The 14571-nt window shown below is 33.0% G+C and overlaps 1 protein-coding gene across 8 annotated transcripts in view; it reads right to left on the bottom strand.

The window, feature by feature from the left end:
* Positions 1–14571, bottom strand: part of LOC126735647 (transmembrane and coiled-coil domains protein 2) — an 80845-nt gene that overhangs the window by 30715 nt on the left and 35559 nt on the right. For 7 of the 8 annotated variants that reach the window (XM_050439711.1, XM_050439712.1, XM_050439706.1 and 4 more), the window contains exons 5-6: positions 7778–7905; positions 2191–2485 (exon numbers count right to left, since the gene is read on the bottom strand). In XM_050439711.1, coding sequence (XP_050295668.1) covers positions 2191–2485; positions 7778–7905 — 423 coding nt within the window. The remainder of the gene's footprint in view (positions 1–2190; positions 2486–7777; positions 7906–14571) is intronic. The other variant, XM_050439705.1, reaches the window with a different exon arrangement.

A 14571-nucleotide genomic window follows, 5' to 3' on the forward strand; every position in this document is an offset into this window, starting at 1 on the left:
TTACCTAAAGAAATGCATTTACAAAATAAGGTATATACGAATTTATTAAAAATAAAACTTTATATTTATTTAACTATTTACCTTAGCAAATAATTTTGTATCTATAATCCATGACACAAACAGGAGGAAAAATTTGCGGAACATCATTTTCAAAGGCATTTACATTGATATCATCAGGTGTTGGAAACCTAGTTTTCTGTTGACATGAAACCGTCATTGCAGTACGTACTATGGAGGCAGCTCTTAATAAAATTTGATTATCAGTCATTTCCTTGGAAAGTAAAAGATCATTTTCGTTATCATCACTAACACTTTCAGATGAGGTAGACATTGACGAATTATTTTCGTACGACTTTATGGTAGTACTGACAACTGTTTTTTTTTTCTCGGATTTTATATTTCTATGACCTATATAGAGGCTATATAACGTAACTTATGATATTTCGCATCGAATGCAAATAAATCTTCATAGTCACTTAATTTACATATCATTTCAATGTCATTTCTACTTTCAGCAGCTTTAATAATTTTGTCATAGGTAGATTTTCCATTGCCTAAAAAGATTGAACTATTAGGTATAAAATAAATAACGCAACCTAATTTGTTTTACTACAAAAAAAAGAGGTATAAATGTACCGTGAAAACATCCTATAAATAACTAAAATAACTTATAGGTGCATAATATTACCTGTTTGAACGGCAACCAAAAGTTTTTCTTTTTTTTAGTTCCACTACTGTTGTAAGGCAAATAAGGCACATTTTCCTAACATCAAAACCATCGGACCTAAAATGCTTAGCGGAATAATTCGAAGGACCGGCACCACTTTCTAACTCCCTATTATTACTATTATCAATATTTTGAAAACTCGTGTAAGATTTACGACAGTCTATATGATATTTTGCTGTTAGTGGACCATTTAAGATAGATTTTTTTTGCCAGAATTTCTTTTCCAATATTATCTTGCCTTTTTTCTGCACTTCATATTAAAGACAGCAAACCTTGTATTCTTGGGTTTTGTATCACAGATTTGTCACTATTATACACAGTTTTCTTATATATAATGCACTCCATTGTCTTGGGCAAAAGTAAATAATAACACAAACATGAAACAACTCAGTCTAGTAGAAATTACTTCCGATTAATACTGCAGGCGCGTACGAATAACACAATAATACTGCAATACTATTTATAGCCCGCCGCCGCCGGCAGCGCTAAAGCGGAGCGCTCAAAAACACAACTCTGGCCTATAAAAAAAAATTCGCTGACTCAATACTATCAAAGATATTTGAAAAAAAATTTTTTTTAAACTTTTATAAACTATTGGCTTCATTTCATACGCTGCATGTATACACAAATTTTCATAAATAAACTTTTTTGTCGATTGCTCAAAATTATACTTCGGAAAATAACAAGTTTTAGTTTCTTATTATTTAACAAATAAAAAGAACAAAATTGAGGAAACGTGAAATGTTATTTGAGGCGCCGTTGTTTTGACTTTAATTTAAAAAAAAATTTGCTTGATAGCACAAGTACTTTTAGAGATAGGGCGGTGGAGACGTAAAAAACACGTTTTCTTAGAAAACGTTTTTTTTTTTATTTTTGCGAAATAAAAACATCTCGACCACCGAAAAATGTCGTAAAAAAAGGTTTCATACGCACAATTACATTATTAATGGATTCCACCAAGTCTCCTTTGGTTGTACGCCGGTTTTTTTTTTCTCAAGAACTAAGCGACTTGTCTCACCAAATTTACTCTACTACTGTGAAGTGAGCCATGTCTCTGAAACATCAAGGATGTCAAAATCACAACAGATTTGTAATTTACGAATTCATTGAAGCGCGTTTTAATTGAACGTACATTTATACGACTAATACCAAATCCTGACCGCACCAAATATTCATCCCACCGAACCAATTATGAAAATAATTGCTTACCAGTACTCAGATTAGTTTGGTATGATGGTATGTTTTACTAATAGAGCTGAATTCTTAGGCTTAGGTTAATAGCCAATGTTCTGTGAATTTATTACCGTGATGCGAAAATATTGTCAAATAGTACTTTATCGATTTTTAAGGTTTTTATTCTGGTATCGATATAATTTTTTTGCAACTCATAGGTTAGGTTTGCCTTCTCTCTTTGCAAATTGGACAATTGTCCATTGGAAGCTACATAAATAAATAGTTCTCACCTGCCAATACTGTCACTGGTAACGCTACTCTCGCACTCGGACCCGTCGTCACTGGGAAACTTCCTTTGGCCGGGCGTGCGCCCCTGCATGCTGCTCTGCGACGCGGTCATCGGCAACGTCGCGCTGCCGCCGTGTTTCGCGCCCCCGCCGCTCCCTTTTCGACGGTCGCGCGTCTCGACGCTCCCGTCGTCGTCTGCGCCGCCGCCCCTCTGCTTCTGCTGCTGCGCCGCCTGTTTGTCCGCGCAGCTGCCCTCCGATCCGGTCGTCTGATTGGCGGACGGCCCTACGTACCAAGCTGCGCGGTCAGCGACACAAACGGGATATGTGAGGAGGAGGGGAGAAGAAAGAGGCGTGCAGTTAGATTTTGCTTTTTGTTTTTTTTTTTAGTGCGTGCGCAGCGGTTATATTTGGATAAAGCTTAATCTGGGGGGGAGGGGGAGGTGTGGGTAAGCGAATACAAGAGAAGATTATTTAATCAGATATCAAGTGAAATTTAAAAGTGTATTTTAGAAATGTATAGAGTAATAAAATGGAGAATTCCGTGCGGTTTGGTTGAATTTCAAGGTTTTTCATAGACTTTTCAAATATGTAAAGATTTTGAAAATCATGGTATATTTAATTTGTACATGACTCCAAAACAGTAATATTTAAGGGGGTGATTCCTGGACCCATTTTAAGAAAAAAAGTTCCTATGAACATATGAGGCGTGTCATATCAAAAGCAACAATCTCCACTTTTTGTAAATATTGAGTTTTGGGTATAAATTATTATTGCTAAAGCTCCTTTATTACCCTAGAAATTTATTTATAGCATAAAAGACAATATCCCATACAAAATTAGGTTTAAAAATTGGTAGAAGATAGATTCGTTGCTTTCAGACATAATTATTATTTGAATTAATTTAAAACAGTGTAGTTGGTTATAATTTGGTTTGCGATATTCGCGAAAAGTTGTTTAAAATGGAACATCCATTAGAAGTTGAACAATCAAACGCTAGAAAGCGGCGTTCAAATCACGAAAAATGGACCCGAAATGCATAAAAAAAGGCAAGGTAGGAAACATTGAATATTTCTATAACTTTAGCAATAAAATTGATAACCCCGTTAGCAAGCATTATCGATGTTGATAATTTATTGTTATGTCACTAAAATGGTGCTTCGGTAACATATGTTTTTAAACTATTTAAAGGTGTTTCTTTTTGTCATAGATACATGCCTTCCAAGCTTCCAGTAGTAGGCAGAGAAAATATTTCTTTTTGCACATCAAAAAATGTGTCTTGATGCATGGAATACATGTACCAAATTTCATAAAAATGTCTACAATATTGTTTAAGTTATTATTAAAAAAACTGATTTTTTTTTTAAACTTTATAGACATGCCAGTAATCCCCTAGGAGGGGATAAGAGCACCCTTAAAATCTTAGATGGAAAGAAAGGTCTTTTAATTCTGAATACAACTGCCAAATTTGAAGTGGCTGCTATCATTTCTCTGGATATAAGAGCTTTTCAAAATTCTCAAAAAAATTAAACACAGGCATTTAGAGTAATAATTTATCTATTTAAATCTTGAACGCATTAATTTCATTTTCCAAAGAGGTGCCTAGTTATAAAATAATCGCCTTTAGCCCTATAGCCGTTATGAAATAACCCCTAGCATTTATTAAATTAATATATAATTACTATATTCGCCAAAAACAGCCGCATGTTAACTAATTTTAATGTTGTTTTTTCGTAATATGACTAAATAATTTAAAGTAACTGAGACCTTTTTTTAATAATTGGCAGCTTGTCAACATTCTGAGAAGATTATTTGATCCTGATTCATAATAAATTAAAAAAGCAAGGAATAACAGCCTACTACCAGTGAATAGATAAGAAATACTTACCAAGCCATTTAAAGCCATTTAAATAAAACAAGTTTATTAAATTAGGTCAATTTATTAAGGGCCCCAACCTACTTCCATACAGAAATAAAGATTTTGCTTAAAACGAAGTCTGACATTTCCTAGAACTTCATCTGGCACTCATTTATGATGCTTTGGCCTAAGTTTTCTAGGATTTCTGGTTAGGCAGCGTAAACTTTAGTTTTAAATGTCCCCTATAAAAAAATCAAGTGGCGTCAAATCAGGCGATCTAGCTGGTCATCCTATTAAGACTGCCCTCCTCCTAATCGAACGATCAGGAAATATCTCACATTAGCAGCATAGTATGGAGGTGCTCCATCTTGTTGGAAAACCGACATGATCTTCATCATAATCCGCTTTCAATTATTTCTATTATTATTGGATTGACCGCATTTTCCAAGAGATCTTGATTGACATTTCACCACTCACATTACCGGGTAAAAAGAACGGCCCAACAATGAACTCCCCAAAGATTCCCGCCCAAACATTTAACTTCTTAGGAAACTGGGTATGAACAAGTTCATACCCAGTCCAAAATTGTCCAGGATTGGCATCTGAGCAGTAGGGCCAATTATGACGATTTACTTTTCCATTAAGGAAAAACGTACATTCGTCTGCTAAGCAAATGTTGTAAATAAGACGCGGATTAACAATGATCTACTCACTAAGGATTTCACAAAATTGCACTCGCCTCTCATAATCATCCTCATTTAGTTCTTGAACCAGATGAATTTTGTATGGACGGAATTTGTTTTGCAGAAGTATCCTATGAACGCAACGTACTTACTCCGGTACTCGTCGGCAATTTTCTGACACTTCTTCTTCTTCTGACATTCCTGGTTGGGCATGAAGTTAACCTAGGGCACCTATTTGCATTGCTTCATTACCAACAACAGCTTTGGTTTTCATCTATTTTTAAGTTAAAAGCATTTGGGATTGTTCACTTTGCATTGATATTGTTGTTTTTGTCGTTCTATTTGTTCTTGATTATTCGCTTTTTGTTCCAAGGCTTGTAATCTCAGTTTTAATGTGAGATTTTCATCTCTAAGCAGTTCTCTGAACAGATTCTCTTTGAAATTAACTAGTGCTCTTCAAATGAGTCCGATATGAATTGAAGAGATCTTTTCAGCTCCTCATATATCTCTGCATTTCATTTTGAAACTTTCGAAACGGCTTAAATGTTTCACTAAGTATACGCTTTAACTTATGTTCAAAGTAATTGAATCCATAAGGACCATAGTAGGATTCATCATTTTTTCCTCCTCATTTTTGTTAACATTATGTTACATTTTATTTTTTTTATTTGTGACTTTTGCTTGAAATGAATATTTTTTATCATCAATTCACCATCATTTCTTCATTATATGATTTTCTATTCATTCGTTTTAATCTAAATTTTTCTCGAATTTTTAATATTTAATACAATTTTTTTGCCAAAAATTACCAATTGACTTGTGGTTTTCCAAATTTTATTTCTAAAAAGATCCCTCATAAGAGGTACTATTTTAATTATCAACTCACTTTGATTTCTTTAACATAAAAACATTTTCCCTTAATTGGTCTTGATCTAAGTTTTTAATATAATTTTCAAAATATTTTTTTTCTCGTGTTTTCCCAACTTCAGTCATGGCACGTAATATTTCCATTATTAAATTACCTTGGAACTTTTAATCGTGGCAAAAGTTTATATCAACTCGTCTTGAATTTTCCAATTTTTCAATCTTTCCTTTCATTTTCAAACTTAAATATAATTTGTTGGAAGAAATGACCAATTATCTCGTGGTTGTCTATTTTTTTTTTGTTTTGTAAAGAGTTCATATAAACCACATGATTTTCTCAACAATTCGTCTTGATTTAAATTTTATCATAAATTTTCAACTTGAAATGCATCTCACTTCACTTATTTGACATTATATTTCCGTCTTAACTCAATTTTCATTTTTCCATAGCGAAAAAACCCCCAATCAAATCTCCTTAGAATTTAACTGTTTCCATGTTAGCTCGTATTAAAATTTTTCATCAATAAAACATTTATTTTTATCAATTCGACTTGATGTAAATTTATCAATTTTGTCAGAATTTTTACAGAAAAAAATTCGTATCTTTATCATATCTTTATCATATCATATCAGAACCGAAACGACCAATTAATTAACGCTTTTCTCTATCTATGACATGAATTATTTCGTTTAAAACAGTTGAAATGAAAGATTTTTTTCTTCTTCTTCTTAGTCCCCTTTTGACATCTAATTTCTTAGTAAATTATCATATTTCGCTCATCAATTGCCTAGAATCAACAAAACAATATTTTCTTCCAAACAGTGGAATAAAAAAACCCTCTTCTTCTTCAGGCTATCGATCTCTTCTTGTCTGAAGTACAAATCTTCTTCTCCTTAATATTTTGTTACAATCTACTCAATATATTTCGATCCTCACCTGCCTAGAATTAATAAAATCATGTTTCTCTTCCAGGCAGTTGGACAAAGAGCTTCTTCTTCTCATTTTATAGCCGTTCAGATCTGACGCTTTTTCTTCTTAAGATTTGCTTCTTTAATCAACTCAAATAACCACAATGTTGCCACATTCTACATCTAATATCATTTAAAGAACGCATGATTGTTTGACTTCTTACGCTTGCTAGACCGTTCCAAATTTAACTTTAAAATGAATATTGTAACGTTGACATAAGCGGCAGTAACATCGTCAAATAACTAATAAAGAAATGGGAAGGACCAAAGAAATGAACGCAGATGACTTTCTTTATCAAAAAGGTTCTTACAAGTTTCCTTGTAAATACAACCGTTTTGAGTAGTTTTCGATAGATTGTTTAAAGTATTGATACTGTCATACATTTTACAAAAATCTAAATATTTTGGAAACGCATGCATTGATTTTAGTTTCATATGAAAGCTGATGAGCTTCTTTACCAAAAAGCTTCGTAAAACTTTTCTTGTAAATATAACCATATTGGAGTACTTTGCATACCTAATCAAGTTTTATTACTCTAAACATTTATGAAATATGCTATACATTAACCTCAATTGTTCTAAAAAAAACATAATCTGTCTTGTATTTGCTTACTGTTGATGTAAAACATCAATTATATTATTAATTGGGACTATTTTGTTTATAACTATTATAGTACTAACTACATTCAAAAAACTCACTATGGAAAATCACCCGTTAAAAGGGTCAAAATCTAAAACATTCACTAAAGAAGAGTAAACTAGGGAGAACAAGGTAACTTTTCGCTATAAATACCTTCATCTAATCATTTTCGAGTGTTCCAAAATATGGTGCGAAAAAAAGATCTAATCAGTAAGTTAATTATTAATATTCCTAGCTAGTACCGTCTAAATGACCATGCAAGTATACTTTTATTTGAATCGTTAACTGATAACTAAAAAATAAGGTTGGACAAACATTTTGGGGCACAGGAACACACTATATCAGTAAAAGCTAGTTAAAAAAATTCAAAGAAATACTGTTGACTGTTGACACCTTTCGCTCCTTCTTAACTACTTATGTTCATATTCACAATTCAAGTTTAAGTAACATTTGCCCAACCTAAGTGAAACAAAAAATATTAGTAAAAGCGCAAATTATTAATTTACGCCTGTATAGCAATATTTATACGGTGTGCCTTTAGAGGGAAAAAAGCAGCAACAATTTGGCAACACTTACTCGACAATTGACTGATATTATCCGCGCTGCCGAACTTGTTTTTGATCAAATGCGCGAACTCCCTCGGCTTCGACATCACTGAGCCGCTAAAACCGGTTATGCCGTCTCGAATATTCCCTCCGACGTTTCTGGAATTAAAAAAAAAATCTCAGTTGACCACAGTACTTGGACTATACAGGGTGTCATTGAAATGGTGTAAAAAAATTCGGGGGGTGATGGTACTCCTAAAAATTTTAAAAAAAGTTCCTATAACTATAGGGTGGAAAATGCATATTAAGGGAGTTAGGGGCACTGAAAGGGTAAATTTAAAAAACGGTTTTTTGAAATTGTAGGCTTAAAAAACGAGATAAAATTTCGAAAAAAAATCCTCTGCCATAAATTTTGACCCAAAATCAAATGGTGATACTGAAAAATAATTTGGAAAATCGGAAAGGGTAGTTTTTGCAAGAGTAGGGGGTTAATTCGTGAATAACTTTTTTTAGGTTATTTTCTTCGCAACGTGGGTTCATTTTTTAAAAACTACATACTTTTTCCTACAAAAAAGGTACTCTTGTTGCACATCGCCCAGAACGATGGTTTTCGAGAAAATTGAAGGCAAAAAGTTTGCTCTGATGGGCTGCTAACTGGTTAAACAACATAAACTTATGAAAGTTATGGGGTTTCAAAAGTAAACAAGTAGTTATTAAATAATTAATTGAAAAATCTAATTTATTAATCATTCTGTGTGGATGACTCTTAAGACTCAACTCCTGCATCCGTATCACATCCAAAGGGTACAAGCTCTTGCTCCGGCAGACTATCCCGCTCGAGTCATCTTCTGTCGTTGGTTATTAAGAAAACAGGTACAAGAACCCCTTTTTTTGGCAAATATTTTATGCACGGATGAAGCTGGGTTTACAAGAAATGGAATTTTCAATTACCATAATACACATCACTGGTCCGATGAGAACCCTCATGCTGTTGTGGAAAGTCGACACCAAATTCGATTCTCAGTTAATGTTTGGGCGGGAATTGTTGGCGATAGACTTATTGGACCATTTTTTCTACCCCCGAGGAATCATTTAAACCAAGTTTTTGAGAGGCGTTGGATAGGACGTGGTGGTCCACAAGCTTGGCCAGCAAGATCACCAGATCTTAATCCATTAGATTTCTACTTCTGGGGCCACTTGAAAACTTTGGTTTACTCAGTGCCGATTAATACTGAAGAGCAACTACGTCAACGCATTATCGACTGTTCCAATCAAATTCGTACAAACCCAGGGATATTCCACAGGGTACGCAGATCATGGAGAAGAAGAGCAGATGTCTGCATTGAAATGAATGGTGGTCACTTTGAACATTTACTATGAATGAATTAAGAAATGCATTATTTTAATAAGGAATTTTGGTAATTGGTTTATTTCGTTTTTTAAAGCAATAAGATGTTTTAAAAATCATAAAATTTAGATTTTTCAATTAATTATTTAATAACTACGTGTTTACTTTTGAAACCCCATAACTTTCATAGGTTTATGTTTTTTAACCAGTTAGCAACCCATCAGAGCAAACTTTTTGCCTTCAATTTTCTCGAAAACCATCGTTCTGGGCGATGTGCAACAAGAGTACCTTTTTTGTAGGAAAAAGTATGTAGTTTTTTAAAAAATGAACCCACGTTGCGAAAAAAATAACCTAAAAAAAGTTATTCACGAATTAACCCCCTACCCTTGCAAAAACTACCCTTTCCGATTTTCCAAATTATTTTTCAGTATCACCATTTGATTTTGGGTCAAAATTTATGGCAGAGGATTTTTTTTCGAAATTTTATCTCGTTTTTTAAGCCTACAATTTCAAAAAACCGTTTTTTAAATTTACCCTTTCAGTGCCCCTAACTCCCTTAATATGCATTTTCCGCCCTATAGTTATAGGAACTTTTTTTAAAATTTTTAGGAGTACTATCACCCCCCGAATTTTTTTACACCATTTCAATGACACCCTGTATGTTTTCTATGAGTTAAATAACGTTTCTACTCCCTTTAATAATTCAACAAACAACCAAAACATAAACCGATTCCAAGCGGTCTATCGGTAATTACCGTTCCTAAATGGTATTAACTAAACACGCCCAAGCGGTTATAGTTATAACCGCTTGAGATACGTGACGACACCAATTAGCCCTTTATACGTCATCAATTTGGAACAGTAATTACCCACGTCCGGACTGTTTTCTAAACGTCAAATGTCAAAAATATTGAAATAAGTGCGGGAAAAAAAACAAACAACAAATTATTTCCTTTTTAAAGATGACACAAAATTTATTACGGCTTTTTTAGTTTTCTTTTTTGATATTTATGTTTAAGAACTAATTACATATAACATTACTGGCGTCTGGGGTATTATTTACAAACAAACAAAATGATGACAGCGACAGCTGACAAGTTACGAAGTTACTTCAGCCAAACACGTCCAAGCGGACACGATTGGTTATGTTATAAAGGGACTGATCAAGGTCAACCGAGGGCTTAATCGCGGTTAGAACCGATAGATCGCTTGGAATCGGTTATAATGTTAGGAAACTTAAGAACGACATAGTAAGGAACCAAGTAAAGAAGGACATCAAAAGGGCAAATGCAGACTGATTGCGGAGAAGACTGATAATACAAAAGAGCAAATAATGATATTTGCTGAAGCAACAACTAATGTCAAAGATTTATTGAGCGAAACATAAATCATGGATGACAGAAGAAATTCTATTACTCATGAAAGAAGAGATTCAGTTCCTCAACATATGAAGGGAAATATAGATAAAAACTGGAGGGGCCAAACAAAAAGAATAGGATAAAAAATGAATGAATGAATCTTTAATTTGCAAAAAATACAACTACAATTGTACAGTAGAACCTACAATACAATCTAAGTTTAAGCATCGTCAAACCAGTGGCGGCTCCTGACAGATCAGGGAGGTAGGGCCAAACCTTGATCTAATTTTATCATGACCGAACGAGTAATCGAAATTATTACATTTTATTATCAAAATATAACGCAATCAGTTTGTAATTTTTTTTTTGTAGATAAAAATATACATCTTAAAAATTTTGAAATTTAAGGAAATAAACTTACAAAAACTACGTGGAAATGTCAATACTTCAGGTCACAGGCATACACAAATAAGTAATTTTATTTTTTTTAATACCCCAAAAAAATTTTTCTATATTTAAATCGGGCAACGGTCGCCCTAACTCCTTTATTTCTACTTTTTGTTCCAATGATAAAGTGGTAAATGGATTTGCTTTTAAAAAACTAATTTTATTCATTGTTTTTAATATTCAATAAAAATAAAAAACACCAACAAAGCCGAAAACGCCAGCCAAATAAAATAAAAGATCTCTACGGAACTGCGAACGCCCGATGAATAATCAAAATAAACAATATCACGCATGTTTTGCTAGAAAAGATTCTATTGGTTTGGAGCCCGGCCCAAAATTATTTAATTTGCCGTAGCTTTACCACATTGTTTCAAGGACGTTTGCTGTAATTATTCGATGTAACACGCATCGATACGGGGCCTGGCGCGACAACTACGTCTTCGATTTCGCATTAGCGAAATTTGCGGAATCTTGCACTGGCTGCGTTCCGGTATTTTAATTTTATAATTGGTATTAAATATTAATATACAGATATTTTTTTGGACTGAAGTAAAATTTAAAAAATAAATTATTTTTTTTAATTTTCAACGTTTATTAGGTAGAGCCATGGCACTGTGGCTCTACCCCAAAAGCCGCCACTGCGTCAAACTAATGGGAGAAAAACAACTTTGTTTGTTACCCAACCAAGTTTGTTAATAAGACAGTTATCAAACAGAACACCAGTAAAAAATACTAAGTAATAAATTAATTATAAAAAATTGTGACCTAATCGATAAGATATATTTTTTAAAACGCTAAGAAGTAATAAATCAATTATAAAAGATTTTACTTCGTAAAATAGGGATAAAATATTGTAACTATTTATAAATTATGTATTTTTTAACATTTGTTCTTGTATAAAACGCCAATATATAAATAAATAGTACAAAATAGGAACAAATACTATTAGTAGTGGCTCCACCAGGCTAGGCATTAGTTTGCAGGCCATGTACCCCAGTCAAACCCCAAGAATTCCTGTATGTTATATGGACTTATGTGAAGCAAGATTTTTTTTATTGTTAATTTAAATTTATTAGAGGGCAGACATTTTATTTCATCTGGCAGGCAATTAAAAAGTTTCATGGATAATATTTTAAAATTTCTTTGAGTTGAAGTTAGTCTATGTTGGGAAATCACAGCTTGGTTTCTTGTATTATGTCTATGAATTGATTGGTGGGTAGATACGTTAGCAATATTGCTTTTTATATATTGGAGAGCTTGTTGTATGTATGTTGCAGAGAAGGTTAATAGTTTTCAATTTTTAAAGTGTGGTCGACATGAGTCTGTGTGTTTTGAATTTGTTAGGATTCTTACAGCTTTTTTTTGTTGTATTATGTTGTAAAAGTAGTGTGTAGATTGACCCCATACATCATTAGACTCTGAAACAAGCCCATGTACGCAATTCTACTAATGTCTGTGTATAGCATTATTTTTCTTAGTGAGAAGTTAACACTTGCAAGTTTATTATTTAATGATAATATTTAAAAGAGAGCTCCTTATCCGATATAATTCCTAAAAATGTTGTTCCGTTTTCATTACTTGATACTTGAAAATTATAATTGTTGTGAGTTTGTGTCCAGTGCTTGTTGTAAAACTTTATGCGAGTTATAATATGTCTCGTCATCCGCATTTTCCAGACTCTAGACAGAATCGAAAATCGTTTGAATAAATGATGAATAAACTTCGTCCATGTATTATTCGACCCTTGTGGTATCTCTGATAGTATCGTTTTTGTTGTTGACTGTAATCCATTTCATTTGAACATAATCACCAATATTCGAAACGAATAACCACTTAAAGAACTGAATAATAATGCAGTTTATTGAATTTTGTCAGTTGTACGCTGTAATTGACTATCGAGAATGGAACGATATGGATGGACGGTCAAACGAATTAATAACACGTATTTAGCGTAAGAAATATATCGATATCTGGCAACACCCACTTAAAGACAAGGCCTTAGTGCTTGGCGCGTGACGTCATCGATGTGGGCCACCGATTTTTAAAAACCAAGGGATTTCTATTCAAGGGCTTATTATAAAAAATGCTAGGAATAGAATAGAGTTCAGGAAACATTCAAAGGTATGTTTTAGTTCTGGTTGAATGTCAGGTTAAATATTATGGTGTAATATTAAATGCAGACTCCCAACTCCCCTACATCTGCGTCAAAATTCAACATACGTATTTAGGTATTTTTTTTATTTTTTTATACCATTAAGTAGTAAAAAATGTTATTATATTCACATAAATACATATATTGACTTTAAAAGCTTAAAAAGCTTAGGTATACTCCAGTTCATGTAATTTTTTAATTGCAGGGAAAGAAGCACATTTTTTCTTTGAGGTGTCAAAATCAGGAAAATAAAATTTTTGGTCTGGTTTAGAGTTAAGCCAATTATTAAATACACATTTAAGTAAGTGAACTGTGTCAAATAGGTAAAATAATGGTCTCTGATTATCTATGGGATGAGGATAAACAATGCTAAATTGGTCTGCAGTTGAAAAATGACTAATTATTATTACTCTATTAAAAAACTATGTACCCAATCTCCTCTAAATTTTCAATAATTGTCTTAATAAAATTATAAAGTATGTCTGATGTAATTTTGGAGATGGGAGCTATGTGAACTACTTCCTTAAAGCTGGAACACACACTTGTAATCATAAAAGTAAATGCCGAGGAAGCTAGAGACTTATTATTGACTGATGTTCCAGTGATATTACCGCCTTTATAGTCCATGTAAGGGTCAATCTGAATTTCATCAAAAAGTAGTGTCACAAATCTCCCATGATCCTTTAGTAAACTAAACACATTTCGGGCATAAGTTAAAAACATTTTTTTTTCATCTATGTGGGGATCGGTCATGTGTTTGTTACAAATACCCATTATAGTTTGAGGATGTGGTAAAATTAGGGATCCATAATCTCTTAAATACTGGTATGCATGAGGACTAATAGTATAGATTATAGAAATCAAAATTATTGTACTACTTGAATATCTGTACCTTTCCTTTGCAGTTGTAAGCAAAGCTAATTGTTCACAAATAAAATCTAAAGAATGCACTATTTTGTTGTCTTCAATGTTTTTAAAACTTTTTAGTATGTTTGACACAAAATCGAACACACATTTCATTTTATTTATGTCATTTGATGATTTGGCATGATCGAGAATAGTATTGCCAAGGGTCTTGGTAGCAGTCTCGGTAGCAGTATTTGTGGGTGGCAGATTTAAGTCACAGTCGGGGTTGTTATTATTGGTAACATTTTCCTCCAAAGGCAGGGTAATAATAGTAAGGTCTATTGCTTCAAGTATTGCATATAAATCATCTAAACTATGAGAAGTATATGGAGTTTTAAATTTTGATGTTAAAACACAAACTGGCTCGCTATATAAAAAAGTTTCAAAAGTTTCAGTCATGGTTTTAGTAATTCTATTGTAAAAATTTTACCTGTGTTGGAATCTTGAACTTAATATGTATAATAAAACGTATAATAAAGTACTCTTTATTATACTACCTTCAGGAAAATGAGCTTCACATACTTTGGTGTTGTTTGTGGGCTCAAAGTCATCTCTGTGTATGGCTTTTACCCATTTTCCCCTTAGATTTAGGTATATCCTTAGGAAAACCGAAG

This window comes from Anthonomus grandis, chromosome 4 (assembly GCF_022605725.1).
Source record: "Anthonomus grandis grandis chromosome 4, icAntGran1.3, whole genome shotgun sequence".
NCBI lineage: Eukaryota > Metazoa > Arthropoda > Insecta > Coleoptera > Curculionidae > Anthonomus > Anthonomus grandis.